The 19,619-nt window shown below is 35.4% G+C and overlaps 1 protein-coding gene across 1 annotated transcript in view; it reads left to right on the top strand.

The window, feature by feature from the left end:
• The window catches only part of FRK (fyn-related Src family tyrosine kinase), an 83,110-nt gene extending 63,705 nt beyond the window's left edge, over positions 1 to 19,405 (top strand). The window contains exons 3-8 of the mRNA XM_004673787.2: positions 2,879 to 3,042; positions 4,472 to 4,640; positions 8,846 to 9,004; positions 16,924 to 17,105; positions 18,115 to 18,280; positions 18,666 to 19,405. Of these exons, the coding sequence (XP_004673844.1) occupies positions 2,879 to 3,042; positions 4,472 to 4,640; positions 8,846 to 9,004; positions 16,924 to 17,105; positions 18,115 to 18,280; positions 18,666 to 18,868 (1,043 nt within the window). The 3' untranslated portion in view covers positions 18,869 to 19,405. The remainder of the gene's footprint in view (positions 1 to 2,878; positions 3,043 to 4,471; positions 4,641 to 8,845; positions 9,005 to 16,923; positions 17,106 to 18,114; positions 18,281 to 18,665) is intronic.
• The last annotated feature ends 214 nt before the right edge of the window (positions 19,406 to 19,619 follow it).

Raw genomic sequence — 19,619 nt, 5'->3', positions numbered from 1 at the left:
CCCGCCCGCTGCTCCCCTCAGCAGTGTACTTCGTCGATCTGCCTGTTCTGCTCCCCACTCTGTCTCTGGTGAAGCCTCTCACCGCCCCCGAGCCTCTGGCCTGCATCCCAGTTCTGTATGCACAAATAAATAAATCTTAAAAAAAAAAAAATGTTTCAACTCTAAGATGGAAACGTTAGGAAATTTAGAGATTTCCTAAAGTGTATACTACTTAAATTGTACTCTGGGCCACCCATTTCCCAGTCTATTGCTTTTTCTACTGTACAGAATTACTTTCATTGTGCTTGACAACTCTAGATATATTGTAAAGTGCTGATTTTTGAAGGTGTAAACTTCAAAATGGAATTGGAAGACTTTTATTTAACTTTCTTTATAATCAATAGCATTCACCAAACCCATATCAATCATTTTGATTGCACCCCTTATTAAGAAAATCACAAGGAGTAATTTAACCCTTCAGCTATCTGACACATTCTCTAGTTAAAAACCATTAGATCTCCCATGGTGCATTAAAAAGGAACTCCTAAGTTTATGTTTAATTTCCATGTAGTCTATGTCATTTTTTGAACCAGATATAGCCCATTTTTGTCTAAAATGGTGGATTTTTTTTTATTTTGCTTCCTATCATTTCCAGTTATGGAATTATTGATTTGCTAGATATTCCCACTACAATTTATGTCCTTTTTTCTGATAAATGGTAAAGCTTGAATTTTCAGGCCAATAATGTATCTGTGAGTGTATGTATGTATGTTTGTATGTATGTATCTATTTAATCTCTCTAGTTATTTGATCATCCATCTGTCCATTACACTTTCTTTATTCATTTAGCTGTCAATGCTCAATCAGGCTGTTTCCATACCTTAATTATTGAATATATTGCTGCAGTGAACATGGAAGTACAGATGTCTATTTGAATAATAATTTTAGTTTCTTTGAATATATACCAGAAGTAGGATTGCTAGATTATATTGTAGTTATATTTTTAATTTCTTGAGGAACCTCTGCACTTATTTCTATTGTGGCTGTGCTTGTTTGCATCCCCTCCAGCAATTGGAGAGGATTCCCTTTTCTCCACCTGTTTACCAGCATGAATTATCTCTTATCCGTTTAATAATAGCTATTATACCAATTGTGAGTCGTTATCTCAAAAGGAGTGTGTTGAACACTTTTTAATGTACTTTTTTTAGCCATTTGTATGTCCTTTTTGGAAAAGTGTCTATTAAGGCTCTGTCATTTTTGAGCTGAGTTATTTGTTTTTTGTTATTGAGTTATTTGTACACCTTGTGTACTTTGAACATTAACCTCTTGTCGAATCTGTGGTTTATAAGTACTTTTTTTCATTTCATGAGTTTTCTTTTGACTTTATTAATGGCTTCTTCTGATATGCAAACTTTTTAGTTTTGTATGGTTCTATGTGTTAATTTTGCTTTTGTTTTCTTTGCTTTTAGTTCCAAATAAAAAAAAAATCATTCTTGAGACGAATGTCTAGGAAATTACTTCCTATGTTTTATTTTAGCTGTATTGTGGTTTCAGGTCTCATGATCAAGTCTTTAGTCTTTTATACTCCATTTTGGAAATCAAGTGTACAGTTTATTTTGGTATATGGTATAAGAAAAAAAAGTGGGCTTTTTTTTTTTTTTTGCATGTGTCTATACATTTTCCACAGCACCATTTTTGTAGAGACTATCCTTTCCCCATTTTATATTCTTGACTCCTTTGTCATTTATAAATTGACAGTAAACCTGTGGATATGTTTGTGATTCTCCATTGTGCTATAATAAACTTTGCATCTATTTATGCTTTTGGTTTAAGGCTGGCACCAGATCCCCCAAGACAACATATTTTCAGGAGAAAAGGGGTGCTCTTAGGAAAATTGGGGTGCTGTAATCAGAAGGGATAGTGTTTGCTGACAGACAAAACAAAGTGTCAACTACCAGTCAGATGATATTAAAAATGGGTATACGGGCCCTCCCTGGTGGCACAGCGGGTTAAAGCACAGCGCAAAGAAGCTTAAGCCACTTACGCATGAGTTCGATTCCCGCTTGCCCCGGAGGTGGCATGGCAGACCTCTCTTGACCCGCCCGCTGCTCCCCTCAGCAGTGTACGTCGTCGATCTGCCTGTTCTGTACCCCGCTCTGTCTCTGGTGAATCCTCTCACCCTCCGCATCTCTGGCCTGTACCCCAGTTCTGTACGAATAAATAAATAAATCTTTAAAAAAAATGGGTATACAGTCTGTGCATTCTAGATGTTACAGTACTTAACCATTGGATTAAGCAATCCTGCTGCAAAATTGTATATATAAACTACTTCATTTTAGGTCCTGTGGAACTGCTTTTATAAAACTGTGTTAAGGTATTCTGTTATCAGTCAGCATTGAGAGACAATATAATGAATGGTCTATGGAATTCCTTAAATTGTACTGAAAATGATGTTTATTCTGTTTCACTATCAACTTTATAGGATTTTTCAGGTCTCTTAGAAAGAGTTGAATGATCTCTAAGCACCTTTTGTGATTTTATGTTATGAATGCTATGATTTATGAAACTGATGTTTCAACTTTACATTGCTAGGATGATAAAGTCAAATTTAGTACTTGCTTTCATCAAGTATACTAGAATATAAAGCAAGTTTTTGAGTGCTGGACTCTTATTTTTCCCTATATTTCTTTTAATATAATTCCCCAATTCTTTTTTTTTTTTTGCCCTTTGTATACTTATATCATTGGTATAGTTACTAAAATATTTTTTTAAATAATGTTGAGAAATAAATGGGATTTGTGAAAATTTTATTCCATGAACTGAAACTACTGCTACAAAATAAATAAACCTGTTTTATTTTGACAAGAAGTTTATTAATAAGACTTATCTTGAATTCCAGTTTTACATGAAGGTGCTGTGAAACACTACAGAATCAGAAGACTGGATGATGGGGGATTTTTCATTACCCGGAGAAAAATCTTTCCAACACTGCAAGAATTTGTGAGCCACTACACCAAGACAAATGATGGCCTGTGCATCAAGTTGGAGAAACCTTGCTTAAAGGTGGGATGCATTCAAGCTATTTACATGTTAATTTTGAAGTTAACATTTTTCCTTCCAATATTTTTCATGTGGTATGTCAGTTCAGATAAAAGGCTTTTGATTACTTAAGGGATAGGTAGGCTAAAAATGGTCCATGGACCAATATTGTCTTACACATTCATTTCACAAATAAGTTTACTGGAACATAGAAATGCTTTATTATTTATAAATCATCTTTGCTTTTACACTGTAATGACAGTTGTTATTAATTGCAACTGAGACTTTATGGCTCACAAACCTGAAATACTTATTCTCTCTTTCATTCTTTACATAAAAAATGTTTGCAAACCTTGAATCAAAGATAGAAAATATTCATGGTACTAACACATTAGTGCTAATACATTTATATGCTGTCTGTGAAGTACTCAATGATATGGCTGGAGCTGGAAAAAAGTGCCAGAATATAAATCTTATATAGATCTGTGTTCAAGAGTAAGGGAAATTACCAGGTTGAGTTCAGGTCTTATATACTGTTAATAGATAATCAGCCCTGTGGTTTATACTTGAATAATTAGGAAGTTTCCTGCTGATAATTGATCACAATTTTACAAATAAGTGGAAGCTACATAATTTTGTCTAGAATGGAGAGAGTTTATTAAGTCCTTTCTAGTGAATGTTTCATTTTTGTGTAAATATGTAAATCTTAGATGTAAAGGAATGATCCCACAAGAGTGTTTGAACTCATATTAAGAAATACCTGATAAAAAGACTGAGCATAAAAAATACTTGGTTTAACCAATATTGTTGAGTTCTGGTAGGAAAAAGTGTTTGCAAAGTAGTATAGTTTAAATTCTATGAACTCAAAATGTTGATGACTTTGTAGAGGAGATAAGCTTCAAATTTTAGATAGTACTAGACTATGAATTCCAGGAGGACAAAGGTCTTGTCTGTCTGTTTACAGAATGGCACCAAGATAAATCTGTATTTACAAAATGAATAAATGAATGAATGAAATAATGAATGCATTTTTTAAAAAGAAAATTTAATTTATACAAAATATACAATACATATGATAAATGTTGTAGACTAATGAGTTTAGAAAGTAATTGTGGGTGAGGTGAAACTTCAATTGAGCCTTGAAATTAGGTTTATTTAGCTAAGCAAAGAGGCAGAGAAAAATCAGGACAGACCCATGTGAAGGATACATTGTGTAGGGGGTAGATAGATGGACTACAATGTATCTGACCCAGCAAGGTTCGGTTGCTTGAAAAGATAATGATGCAACTTCCGCTATAATTACTTTCATTTTTAAAGTAATTAATATAAAATTTATAATATTTTGTTTTAAAACTCATATCTTTTTATAAGTACCTAAACTGTTATTTTCAAATAGAAATGTTTTTAGATCTAACTTTTTTCTTACAAGTATTTTAATTATTCTGTGACATAGATCCAAGTCCCAGCAACTTTTGATCTATCCTATAAGACTGTGGACCAGTGGGAGATAGATCGCAACTCTGTACAGCTTCTGAAGCGATTGGGATCTGGTCAGTTTGGTGAAGTATGGGAAGGTCTATGGAACAACACTACTCCAGTAGCAGTAAAAACATTAAAACCAGGTATGAGAATATGGATGCCAAGGGCTGTGTTGAGTTGTACCTGCTCAGTTGCCACTTAATGTCCAAGAAGTCACAGGCCAATCAATTCGGCACCAAACAAATGCCATTGCCACTTTCTCTATCCCAGGCCCCCCATAAGCCCCGACACTATTTTAGAGTAAAGGGGGGTGCAGGCTCACTGGACCAGTGCAAGATTTCACAATTTCGTCTCTTCTCAAGAATCAAGATCAATATCTGATAATCCCATCCTCTTTATTCCTTTGATTTCATTTACAAATACTGACAACTGAAATACTTAAAAGTAATTAGTGGAATCATGGAACTATTCAGGGCATGATTATTTTATTAAATACCAATTGATTGCATGTGGTTAAAAAATAAAATACTCTATTGAAAAGTTCTCACAGTTGAAAAAGAACTGTTGCCCTTCTTTTTTTCCTTTGTGGAAATTAAAGGTATACTAAAATTGATTTTATTTAGTCAGGTAATATTCTTTCATTTTAAAAATGGAATAAGATTTAAAGTGATTAAGTAACTGTCCTATGATTTACTAGTTATATGATTTTGAGCAAAATTTTAAAGTACTCCATGACTCAGTTTTATCACAGCAAAATAAAGAAAATAAGATCAACCTAGTAATTATACAGATTAAATTAGGTCATTTAAATTATTTATTGTCATTACAGAGTCAAATTGTAGAGTTAGAATTTTATCTCTCAGCTTTTATTATTGCATCACACTTCAGGGAAGTGAGTCGATAAAAGTGTAAAGTTACTGTAGTTACTTCGAATCTACTTCTAATAACATGGGTGAGAATAATAGCCAGAGGCTAAAGTTCTTTGGGTAACCTCCATTATTTCCTAGGACAGAATTCTTAGAGGTTTAGAAAGCCTCCCTAGGGCAGAACTTGTGCACCTTGGTGCTGCTTCCTGGCAGCCGAAGACCCAAATTGTACCACAGCACCCTGGAGCGCCATTGTGACTTGAGGCAAAGGATACCACAGTATATTTAAATGTTTTGAGATAACATCTTGAAGACTGTCCAACCTGAGCCCTCAAGGTTGTTTTGCAGCTCCAACATCAGACCATGTGAGACCCATACAAAACTCACTGTGGAAAGTAGTGATGTCCTATCTGCTACTAAGATTTGAGGCCTTGTGCCAAGCCCAGCAGATACACATAGAACGTTAGTAAGTAATGGTGGTTAAGAATGGCACAAGAATGTTACTTAAAATATAAGAGCTCCATTAATGGGGAAAATTTGGAACCCTTTTTTGCAGTAGCTAATACTATAAAGTTCATTGTAGGAAAAACCCCATGCAGAGTTTCTTGTTTATACAGGAAAAACTGTATAAAATCACAGAGCGCAGAACCAAGACATTGGACAATTTCTTAACCTCACTGAAAATCTCCTCATCTGTAACAGGAATTATTACACTTCCTATTGCATAAGGTTCTATAAGTACAAATTGAGTCAAAGTACATAAAATAGATGCAGTGAATTCTTAATACATGTCAGCTTCAGTGTGCTGCTGACAGATGTACCCTGAAGTGTAAATTGGCTATAAATGAAACAATAGAAAACCCTTTTAAGTGGCCAGATGCCATGTGAGTTCTCCAGGTGAGGCTGTGCTATTTCAGCACCTGTGATTTTTACAATCGCTGTGTATATGATTTTGAATCCTAACCTTGTTGAGAATTGAGGCTAAATTTTATTGTCTAATTTAATCACTATTTTCCAAAAAAGAAGCAGCTGGCTTATTCATCCTGATATTGCTCTCCAGTCCTTCTGGAGGCCAAAAGAGAACAAGAAATCAGATTTCTTATATTAAAAAACAGTGCCACAATAGTTTTCTCTCCAACAGGAATAATTATTATTGATTTATAGCATAATAGCAGCAAACAGCTTTGGTGATTGGTTAAATGCCTTCACTTCACTGGGGTTATTAATCAATCTTAGCAGCTATTTATTGCTTAGTAGACTACCACGCAGTAAAGACGAGCTTGAAATCAACTCCCACAGTAGATTTGACAGGCAAAAATTAAAATTTAATGTTGCATTACTAGCTAAGTTGAGATTGTGTCTTCTTCGCACTGCAGCTGGTCAGCTGGAACCAGCTTAGCCACAAGGCAGTGCTTCACCAGCGTTTGTGTGGTGTGGCTTCAACTCTGGTGGGTAGTGTGATTTGGCAATGATTTGAGTGTTTTGCATTCCAAGGACTGAAGGCCACCCAAAACACCACCATAGAAACCTATTGCATATATAAATTGCCTGAATGGTGATCATAATTGCTCCTATTACTGGAAGCTTCATAAATTAGATTTTTTTTTGGTAGGGATGGGGAGAGTTAAATGCCTTTATATCCCCTTTTGAGATTCAAGATTTTAATCCTATTTCATTATATGGAGAGGAGGGAGCCCAGCAAAACAAGATTAAAAAAAAAAAAAAAAAGGTGGGCCCTCCTTGGTGGCACAATGGGTTCGGATGCAGCACTGCATGCTGTCCTCAGATGCTTCAGTGCCTAGTTCCATCCCCGACCCTGGAGGTGACCACATGGCGCGGCAGACCTCTCCTGTGCTGCCCCCTGCTCCCCTCAGCAGTGTACTTCATGAGTCTGCCTGTTCTCCTGTCTCTGACTCTGGTGAATCCTTTCACTGTCCCTGCACTTCTGGCCTGTACCCCAGTTCTGTATGTGTAAATAAATAAATCTTAAAAAAAAAAGAAAAAAGATAGTTTCTCCCTATTTTCCTTCTTTAAACCTTTGCCTTTTCCCTCAGCCAGGGAAAAAGTTTACAGTTGATCTGTTGGTTTTCCCAGTAGTATTCATTATTCATTTTAATACTACTATCAATAATTGTCAACAGTCATTGAATACACTTGTGCAGACATTGTGATAATCCTGGGAAGGTTTAATTATATAGGTGAGATTATTCCCATTTATCCTACAGATGAAAGAACAGAAATTCAGAGATATTTGGTGACTTCCTCAAGTCCACATAGAGAGCTCAGATTTGTTCAGAATCCAGAGTTTGATTAAGCTTGGCTTCTAAACTTATAGACTTTCATAGGGGTTTCCTAGAGGATAGGCTAAGTGCTTTATGTGAAATAATGTGCATATGTGTAATAATTCTTAACTTCACATTAATAAACAAATAAGAGTGTTACCTTAGATTACCAGAGTTCAAGTATTAGCTGTGAAGTCTACATTTTTTGAAGTATAATTGATAAATAGATAGTAGCTTCGGGTGTCCAATAGGAGTTGATATTCATGTATATACACAAAATGATCACCACCATAAGTTTAGTTAACATCGTCACTATATAGCTACAAAATTTTTCTTCTTATAAGAACAGTTAAGATTTACTTTCTTAAAAAAATCATATATGTAAGACAGTGTTACTGACAATTAGTCATCATGCTATACATAACTTATTTATTTTATAAATGTATGTATGTACTTTTTAACCTCCTTCATATCTTTTGTCTACCTATCATCTTTCCCCCAATCCCTTAACTTCTGACTACAACCAATTTGTCCTCTGAATCTGTGAGTTCCAGTATTACTTCTCTTATCATTTGGCCATCATATTAAGACTGACTATTGAAAGTAGATAACACAGGAGAAAATGTTGAATGTAAGTTTCAAGTTAACCATATAAAATTGGTTAAAAAAAAAGACCAGTACTAAGTTTTTAGTGTTTTCTCTTTAGCCTAAACAATATGTCCATATAGAATTAAAATGTACAAATGGCAGAATGTCATTGCTTTAGGATTGTTATGTAGCTGTTCCTATGTTGGGTACAAAGGACAGGGTAGCTCCTGTCTTTCCTGGATTCTGGATGAAAAAGCTTTGGCTGTAATAATTAAAGATTCAGTGTTTTCCATTCAGATTACTTCTCCTTGTTTTTCATAAGATCCCTGCTTTATTTGATCACTTTTATTGTAGGTTTCTCCCTTTATTTTCATATGAACCTGAATCAACCTCTCTTCACCTACAGGTCATAACAGATAAACTGCACACACCCTGGATGCAGCAACACTTTCCTTGTTATCTGAACTGATTCTCTTTGAAAAATCTGAAGCTTTGTGACATTGATGTTCTTACTTTACTGAGAAGCAAGAAGCAATGTGGGTGATTCCCACCAGGCTTCTGTGAGAAGAAGATTCCTCGATAACATAAAATGATTTCCTTCTCTTGTTTCAGGTTCAATGGATCCAAAGGACTTCCTGAGGGAGGCACAGATAATGAAGAACCTAAGACATCCAAAGCTGATCCAGCTTTATGCTGTTTGCACTTTGGAAGATCCAATTTATATTATTACAGAGTTGATGAGACATGGAAGCCTGCTAGAATATCTACAAAGTAAGCTAAAGACTTAATAAAATGAGAAGAAAAAAAAAAGAGGAGCTTATTTTAGCTAGTCCTATAAATGTCAATTTAGCAAGCTCTGTAATCCAAAGGATATTTACTATGTGTGCATCTGTGAGAATGAATGTCTTAACATTGAATGGCTTGACTACAGTTTAATAGGATAAATACCGTGTACTCAGAGGGAAAATATTTATGTAGTAGAAGAAAAAGTTTTTCACAATAGACATATTGTAGTACTTAACATAATGTAGAAAATTGAAGAATAGATGTTTGTTTTCTATAACAAGTAATTGAACATTATCAGCGACAGACCAATACTTTATATGGTCCAGAATTAGGAATATTTTTGGGAAAAGAGAGGAAAGTTACCTTTCCCCTCTTCCCCCATTACTAGTATTTAATAACATTGTACTTAGAAGTGTTTAAGACACTTCTACTGTTACAGCGCAGGACTGTGGGCATTTTGGTGATGGAAAAACTAGGGAGTCTGCACCTGAGGAGAGAAATTCTATATTATGGAAAAATAAACAAGGATGTTTAAAAGTAAAGAACTTTAACTGCTAAACAGTGTTAATTTTCAGAGTAAAAAGCAGATATATACTATTGCTTTATTTCTGTCTACTTCCTGTAGTCAGATAAGCCAAAGGCTTTGAGAAATTTTTATGTTAATTACAGGTGACTAATTTAATAAGCAACAATATAATAAGCATTAAAATTAGGTGTTCAAAGTAGTATAGATCAAGTACTGAGAGAATAATTCATACTTAAATGATACTTTGTAAATACATTCTTGAAATGTCAGAGTGGGATTGACAGATTGCATGGAGGTAAAAGGAGGTGAGAATAATGAAACAAAGATGTCAGTAGAAAAGAGTATTCTCCTATTTCAGGGTGACTTGTGAAGTTGATGTTATTAAATCACAAAATTAGAAAAGAACAAATAACAAAGCCTCATAAATGCTGTTAAGACCAAAATGACACTTGCTTCCATTCAAAAAAAAAAAAAAAAAAAAAAAACATTAGCTTTAACAGCATCAGAATGGTACCCATCATAGAAAGACCACGGCATCCCTTTGCCTAAATCCCAGGGACATCTCTAACAAAAATGTTTTGGCAAGATCACTAATAGCATTCCCATTGTTAAATCTCATAGCTAATTTTCAGTCCTTACATGTTCAGAAGCATTTAATAAAATGAAAACTTTTCCATCTATAAATAGTTCATTTGACTTCTAGAACACTTCATCGAAATGACTTTCCCTCCCGTTTCCTGTTGATTCTTCTCAATCTAATTTCCTTCACCTCCCAGAAATTTCAATCTCTTGGAGTTGTCCTGGAATCTTCTACAAACATCCCTAGTTCTCATGCTAATCTCAATTGATTTCATTGTTTAAGACTAGTTACATTCTAATATTTCCCCTAATTATCTTGCCCTTACTTCAGAATCATATCCAATTGCCTTCTTAACTTGTACTTTAATGTTGTGTCCACATGGATCATGTAGCTATAGTATAACAAGAAATCCAAAATTCGAGAGGCTTAACATACCAGAGGCTTAACACACCAAGAATTTATTTTGTTCATGCTACACAAGCAAAGTAAGTTGACTAGTGGCTCAACTCTTATTACTTGGAAGGAGAAGGGAATATGACGAATCTCATTCTGGCTCTTAAAATTTCTGATTAGGAGTGACAAGAGGTAATTTCTGTACCATTTTTATTTGGCCAAATCAAGTCAAAGAGGCTAAAGGAGAACAATCCTGTGAAGTGATTAAAAGGAGAAAAACCTCCTCAAATATGAATAGCTCATATTTCTACTATATTTGCCTATAGACATCTCAGAACAATGTATCTAAAACTGTCCTTATATTATCCCCAATCTGCTACCCGTGGTTTATTCTTCTTTGACAATGTTAAGATCAATGGTCCTGGAGTTATTTCTACTTTTTTTTTTTCCCCCACATTCTGCATGTAACCAACACATCACTTTAACTTGCTTTTCAAATATATCCAGTATTTTACCACTTCTTAACACACACCCCTCCAAACCATTGCTTTTACCCAGTGTCTGCTGTAGACTTCAAGTTACTAATACTCTTGGTTTTTGTCATTTTCAGATTCTTTTCAACACAGTAGCTGGAGGGATTCTGTTAAAGTGTAAATCAGATTATATTATTCCCCCTTATCTCAGAATCTTCAGTGACACCCAGTGGTTTTCCTGTATAACCCATAACATCTCGCATGACCTGGCTCTCCCTTATCTCTTCGACCACATCTCCACAACTTCCTCCTTGTTTGCTTTAGGTCAGTTACAATACACTTTTTTTTTTTTTTTTTACTGCTCTTCACATCTTTCAGATGTGCTTTGCTTAAGACCCTTTGTACTTGCTGCTTTCTCTATCTCATTTTTCTCATTACTTATCCTCATAGTTCAGTTCATTTCCTGAAAATCTTTACTCAGCCTTTCCCGTCATGGAGAGTCCTTTATTGATCACCCTCTAAATTCTTAATCTCCTCTACTGACCCTTTGTGTTCTCCTCTCCTGCTTTTTGGTTTCTCTTCTTAGCTGTTAATCATATTACAATGCATGATTTATTTATTCAGTTAATTTTTAGTATAATCAAAATACAACTCTACAAGGGCAGATTTTTCATTGCTTCACTAGAATGGTGTCTGAGACCAATTTTGTGCTGACTGACTAAATAAATAAATTGATGGGTAGATTAACTTGGTGCCATCCGGAACCTAATTAGATTGGAACTCAGTGCCAATGTTTTGAAAGTTTTGTTACCGTCTTTGAAAGATCCATTTCGGCAAGTTCCTTTGGTATTGAGGTTTCCTCTGACTGGTTGATGTGTTTCAGCCAGAACTGAGTACGAACTCTGTAATCTTTTGAGATAGGCCACTAGGGTGAAGTCTACCAAGGCCTCCATCTGGCAGGATGTTTGACAGCCAGAAGAACTAATGAAGATAGGCTTGTTAAACACAACCCCTTCCCAACCAAGAGGGTTTAAATTCAGATCTATTCACCTTAGAATAGATCTGCCGCTCTTAAGATCTGCCACTCTTAAGGCCCATCATGGTAACGATTATTAAACTGAAACTCTTGAATAATGGAACATAATTGAAAATATTTTCTTGCTGCAGATATAAATTGTCACAGGTCTATGAACCTTTATCTCAACTTTGACATACAGTGGTTGTGCTAGAAGCGGGGTAAGATTTCTTAGGTAGTGTCTAGGCCACTGCTCTTCAGGGAAGGAAATGCTTATTACTCAATTTCTTTCACTATTGTGCCTGTCGCTGAAAACCTTTTATATTCACTGTAATAGGATTAGATGCTGTATTTGATAGTTGAAATAACATACATATTTTTCTATAGAGTCATCCTGCTTGAATTTTTTTTGGTCATAAATTTCTCCAGAATGGGAGAGCTTTGTAAAAATCTTTAGCATTGAGAGTAATTGATGTCTAGTATTCTTTATTGAAATTAAAAATGGCAAGTATTTGTATATATCTTTAGTTTAGTTGTGCTTGTTTTCTTTCCAAAAATACCTAGAGAGAACCTAACTTAAGTCAGAAGTCAGAATATATTTTTCTTCCTTTTTTTTTTTTAAAAAATAAGTCAAGCCTTAGTATGTTGTTCATTATTCTTAGGAACAACTCACCTAAATGCCACCTAACTTCAGACAGGAATGTTTTCACTGAAATATCTTTTAGCTGAGTGCAACTAGTAATAACATTATTATTTGCCCTTTGTATGAGTGAAAGATTCCCTGACCCCCTGACTTTTGGGTGCTTAGGAATCATGTGTAAAGTAATTTCTGGGGAGGTAATACAGAACAGCTTTTGAGAGCATGAGATTTCAGCCTTAAAAATAACATAGATTTGACTACATTCTACAGCTTATTATTTGCTTGTTGGAGTAGCAGCAAACCATCTAGTAGGGCAAATAATAATAATATGCCTATTGCTGTTCCAATTATTAAAGGAGGTATCTGGAAATTAACCATATGGATAATGATAATAGAGAAGTTCATTTATATTCAAATACAATATAATACTTAGTGTGCCCCACACCTTTTTCTAAGGCCTAAACAAATATTAACTTAGTTCATTTTTCTAACAATCTCATGAAGTATTATGGTTCTGATTTTACAGTTGAAGAAAATGAGGTGAGAGAGGCTAAGCAACTTATCCAAGCTGGTTGAGCCAGCATTCAAGCCCAGGAAGTCTGTCTCCATAGTTGCTTTTAACCACAAGAGTATATCACACTGGTGTTACATCCTGACATCAACCTGTACTCATTATCCGTCATCGCAAAACAAATTACCCCAAACCTTAGGGGATTAAGACAGCAAACATTTATTATCTCACAGTTTCTGTGGCCAGGAATCCAGGTGCAACTGAGCTGGGTCTGCTAATGCAGGGATTTTCACCAGGCTGCCATCACAGTGCTTGCAGGTGTTCAAGTCTGAGAGTGTTAGGGGAGGCTGATCCTCTTCCAAGCTCCCTCATGTGATTGTTGGCAGAGTTGGTTCCCTTGGGACAGTTAAGTTGAGGAAGTCCTTGTCTTGCTGGTTGCTGGATGAAAGCTGCCCTATTTTCCTTGAAAAGTGGATCACTCCATAGGGCAACTTGCAACATGGCAGCTGGCTTCATCAGCATGAGCAACAGAGAGAGCAAGAGAATAAAGAGTTTCAGCAAGTCATTGAAAACTTATTTTGGAAGATGCTCTATCACTTTTCTTGACTTGTATTTGTTAAAGGTGAATCACTAGCTCCAGACCACACTTAGATGATTTCACAATACCCCTGGTAAAAATAGCAGGAGAGAGAGATCAATGGGACATATTTTAGAATCTGCCTATCACGTAGCCCAGGATTAGTCCCTAATTCATCTTAACTTTTACAATTTTTTTTTCACTTTAAAGGAATTTGATAATAAATAGCATAGCTATTTTGGCTATCAAAACAGCAATGCTTTGCCATTATATTACACAGTAAGTTATATTTTGACTTTCCTTATATATCACTTTAGGCTGAAAAACATATTATTAACTGTTATGCAATTAAAAAATATATGCACTTTTCAAAAAAGTAATTGCTTTATTTGTTAATGCTTACAAGAACTGGGGTGAAGGCCAGAAGTGTGGGAGGTAAGAAGATTCACTGGAAACAGAGTGGGGAACAGAACAGGTGGCTTGTCTCAAATACACTGTTAAGGGGAGCAGCAGAGGAGACAACAGAGGTTGCTGTGCCATATGGGTCACCTCCCTGGCTGGGGATCAAGCTTGTGCTGCAGTAGTTTCAGATAGCTTCATAGTGCTGAGGCTTAATCCCTTTTGCCATCAGGGAAGCCCAAAGCATTCATTTTTTTATATGCATCAGGCTGCTCTTTAAGGTGACTTTCTTTATACCATGACTCAGGGCTATTCCTTACATCACATGGCTCGGCCATTTCAAAACTCATCTCTTCTAGCTACAATGCTGTGAGAGACTGTGAGAAACAGGGCTATAACTGATGAATATCTTCCATGCACAGATTGCAGTAAACAGAATTACTGACTCAGCCCAGTTTGAATGTAAGAGAAAATAGAGAATATGGATTCTCTGGTGTTGGGCAGCAAAGGACAAATGGAACAGTGAGCAGAGATTCACCTCAAGCCTCATTCTATATGGCGCTTGCATTAAAAAAGTTATACACACATATACTGTGCTTAGTTCTTCACTGTTTAAAATGTCTTTCACTCTCATTGTTATTGAAAGTACATAAATCATAGTGTAATTTATCATAAATTATAAGGCGATAAAGCAAACAACTGTACAACCACTGCATAAATCAAGAGTGAACACATGGTGAGCATTCCAGAAAACTATTTGAGTACTTATTGTGAATGTCATATTTATTTCACCTTGACTTGCATTTTCCTCTACCAGTTCTTTTTTGTTGTTCCTTTTTGATAAGCGTTTTGGAAATTGACCATTTCCTTTTCCTGACCTCATTGTCTTCTGTTCCATTTCAATATTCTACTCTTTATACTCCATTTCCAGTGAAATTGTTCTTCTTGCCACCACTACCAATGCCTTTATAATTATTATAGATAATGATACCTTTATCTCTTATCTTGTTGGACTTGTGGAAATTCTCTTTTCTGAAAGCTTTTGACTGATATGATGTTCTTTTCTGGATCTCCTTTATTTTTCTGACTGATCTTTTTTTTTACACATTTACTTTCCTCTGTCTACCCTGTTGATTGGCGTTTCTTAAGATTCTGTCACTTCCACTTATAATGTTTAACCCCTATTCATAAATTATTATTTAAACCATTATATCGGGCTGCATTATCTCCCCATGAACATCAGAGATTTATGCTAATCTTCTCTTGGACATAGGTAATCCATATGCATGTCAAATTTCAAATTATTTAATTATGATTAAGTGGTAACAATGATAAAAATAATAGCTAGGATTTACTGAATTTTCCCTAATTATCAGACTCTCAGACTCTTCTTTTTTTTTTTTTTTTTAAAGATTTATTTATTTATTCATACAGAACTGGGGTACAGGCCAGAGGCTCAGGGGCGGTGAGAGGCTTCACCAGAGACAGAGTGGGGAGCAGAACAGGCAGATTGACGAAGTACACTGCTGAGGGAAGCAGCGGGCGGGTCAGGAGAGGTCTGACTCGCCATGTGGTCTCCTCCGGGGGCAGGCGGCAGGCGGGAATCGAACTCATGCGGAAGTGGCTTCAGATTCTCAGTGCTGTGCTTTAACCCGCTGCGCCACCAGGGAGGGCCTCAGACTCTGCTTTTTAGTGGTTTACATGTATTACTTCATTTTAATTCTCCTTTTAATAACTAATCTGATAATGTAATTATAATTATCAATATATAGACAAGGAAATTGAGGCCCAGAGCTGTTGAGCAGTTTTCCCAAGGCTAGGAAGAAATGTGATACGAAGTCTTAACCCAATTTCTGAAAATTTAGCTTTAAGCCGGTCTTTCTGACTTCTGTACACTCATTGCCTCTCAGGTCAGGAGTTTATAGTGAGATATATGTAATCTTATATCATATGTGTGTGTGTGTGTATACATTTTCAACTTTCCAGAAATCTGGAGACCTTTGCTAATAGTATGGCCGCTAAACACACAAGGATGACTGACTCCATTTCACAAAGTCCATACAAACTAATATCTCTGAAAAGATGAAAATGACTCTACTAAGTTTTCTGTACCTATACAGGTGAAACAGTAGGAGAAACAATGTCTATGCCTTTTCATGCCAGGTGATATTCTCAGGGTAACAGATTAAGAATGGAAAATAAAAACTTATCAAGCTTAATAAAGATACATGTATTGTACATATCTTTATAACTACAATACTAATACATTTCATGTTTTTAGTGAGTTAGTTATTAAGATCAATATGATAAAATAATTGAAACTTCATTGGCTCAGTCATGCAAATTAGCATTATTTTATAGGTTAATTGCTAAATTGTACAATGTTTGAAAGAAATCTAGAGACAGCTGTGCAACAATTTCTTTGAAGAAAATGTGTCTGTAATTTGTGATAGTGGTAATGCCTTGATGAGAATGAACTGGTAATACCTTAATCCGTAGGGATATTTATACCACTTTTGGATCGTGCAATACTATTTCTCCTTTGTCTGTGTATTGCTCATTCAGAGAAGAGAGGGCTACAAACTAGGAATATATTTAGACTCCGAATATTGTTGCTTTATTATCCCTTCATAGAAAATAAAAGTTTTTTGTATTAATTATAATTTCTTTGCTCAACTGATCAGTGATATGACACTTGATCCCGCTAATAACCTATAAATCAAGTTCTCAGAATTCCCTTCAATAGTTCAACTGTCCTTCAAAATAAACTTATTTTCTCTTGTTGCCTAGATGATGCTGGATCAAAAATCCAACTGACTCAGCAGGTAGACATGGCGGCTCAGGTTGCTTCCGGAATGGCCTATCTGGAGTCTCAGAATTACATCCATAGAGATCTGGCTGCCAGAAATGTCCTTGTTGGTGAACATAATACCTACAAAGTGGCAGATTTTGGACTTGCAAGAGTATTTAAGGTGGAGTTGGTTTTGTTTAAATTTCTGTTTGTAATGGGTCAGAAGCCTAACAGGGCAGTAGACCAATGTATTTATTGTTATTCTTCAAAGGAAAGTTTTTCCAAGTTCTGTGGTGTGTAGATCACTGCAGTAGGCCAAATGCCTTACAGACTACCTCCCATTTCTGTTTGTTTTCTCTTTTTTCACCAAGGAGAATGAAATAAAACTATGACCAACTAGATGGGAATGCATGTAATTAAGTTTGTGGTTGAATTAATGATCTGTTTTTCACTACCTATAACTTCTGTCTGTCTCCCTTTTCCTTATCAACAAACAGAATACTTGTACAGTTGCGCTTTCTACCTTTGGTCATTCTGTGCCAGGCCAGTATGCATGCTGCCAGAATTCTTCAACAGTCATTGTCTTTTTCATCTTCTTTCCCTATCCCATTTCATGACATCTCAACAAAGACAATAGGAGATATAGGAGATAAAATATTGGATATTTTTCTCTGAACTTAAATTTTAATTCCTATACTGTACCCTAAAAATATGGGTGTGGATAAGAAGCAAAGCAAATTTTTTTTATTGAATTCATCATATTTTCTAATTTTAAATTATTTGAATCACAACAAATTTATACACTTATTTAAATCAATTTTATTATCAGAAAGTGTTTCTATGGTTATTATCCAAGTCAGTGACTGTTCAGTACCACCACAAATCAGAAAACTGGTGGACTTAACTTTCATTTTTTGTTTGTTTTCTAAAGACCAGATATCACCACATGTGAATTTTCCCTTATATAGTAGAATACAGCTCCTAGTGAGATATTTAGCACGTAGTAGGTTATCAAATCATATTTTATTTTTTTAGTCCTGTATGCCAAAGTTTGAATTTGCTATTATAACTTGAACTAAATTCATTTCGAATCTTTTCCCTTTAAATTTTAATATGTAGCAGGTCATCGATAAAAGAGGGTGCTACAGAAACTCACTTTTCTTTGGTGTAATTCCTTATTACATTAACAGGTAGATAATGAAGATTTCTATGAATCTAAACACGATATAAAGCTGCCTGTGAAGTGGACTGCTCCTGAAGCCATTTGCACTAATAAATTCACCATTAAGTCTGATGTGTGGTCATTTGGAATCCTTCTTTTTGAAATCATTACTTATGGCGAAATGCCTTATAATGGTGAGTAATTATTTCTGAAGTGGGCTTTGCTGCTGCAGGTCACTTACTGAGGTATTACTTTAAATGCTTTGCTCAGACTTAGAGAGCAGAGTTATGAGGTTGACCACACCATGCGCCTGTGGGAACTTAATAGATAAAATTTGATGACAATGATTTGCATTAATGAGGTGGTTTATTACTTTTTCCTTTACTCGTGAATTGCAGTCTTAAAGACATTACTTGATGCAGGATTCAGTTTAATCTCTGCAGTCCAGGAAGGGGATGGCAACCCTCATGGCTTCATCAAGGAAATCAATTTGCTTTGTAACCTAGAGTATATGTATCAATGAACTTAAGACTCTGAACTTCAACTTGTTTATTGATGGTTCCTTTCTATATTTTTTAGGTATGGCAGGTGCTCAGGTAATTCGATTGTTGAATCAAAGCTATAGGATGCCTAGACCACTTAAATGTCCCCTGCAATTCTACAACATCATGTTGGAATGCTGGTGTGCAGAGCCTATGGAAAGGCCAACATTTGAGACACTACATTGGAAACTTGAGGACTATTTTGATAACTATTCAAATGCAAATGAACCTGTAAGCTGAACACTGGAGAAGTCCATCAAATGGTGAAGTAGCAATAAAGTTAAATCATCAGTCCAGAAATGCAACCTTATTAATGCACTGCCAGATGAGTTTAATCTTAACATATTTAAGTGCTAGGATAAATTTCATCATGTATTATAAGACAGATTATGTGGACATTATGTGCATTGTTGTCCTGGGCAACACTGCAGGACAGTTTATGATGATGTATCATTTTCTCACTGCCTAGCAAAATCAAGCATACTAAACAAAGTTAGTTTTCCTTTTAAAAGATACTTATATTTCTATTTGTTGTTTGAAATGCCTATCAAGAGGATCAACAGATGATAGTCGATTTTTCCTCATAACTGTTGTAGCATTTTCCTGTTTACTGATTAAAGTGGTTATTCATTATTCCTCGGATTGCTGAATTCCATCAGGCTGTTATTATGAAGGAATTTGATTGCTTTGCTGCACAGCAGGACCTGTGCTTTGAGATTTTTTTTTCTCGTTTAAAATATCCTGTAACTACAATGATGGTAAAGCCATGTTAAATGACTTGATTGTACTTGGAGTAATTGCACATATTTTTTCCCTATGCATAAAAAAATGAAGCAGCTGTTGAGAAAAAGAATTAAAATCTCTCATTTTGTGAAAGGAAATGATGGAATTTTCTATACCTCAGTGTGTGTCATCTGAGAATCATCTACATTGGTTTTAATCTCTTAATGTTAAGAATTAGGTTGCAAAACTCATAAGTTATCATCTACAG

The sequence above is a fragment of the Condylura cristata genome, unplaced genomic scaffold (genome assembly GCF_000260355.1).
Source record: "Condylura cristata isolate star-nosed mole 26May11 unplaced genomic scaffold, ConCri1.0 scaffold00001, whole genome shotgun sequence".
NCBI classification, from domain to species: Eukaryota; Metazoa; Chordata; class Mammalia; order Eulipotyphla; family Talpidae; genus Condylura; species Condylura cristata.
The sequence above is the reverse complement of the archived record's forward strand: the minus strand, read 5'-3'. Positions and strand labels throughout refer to the sequence as shown.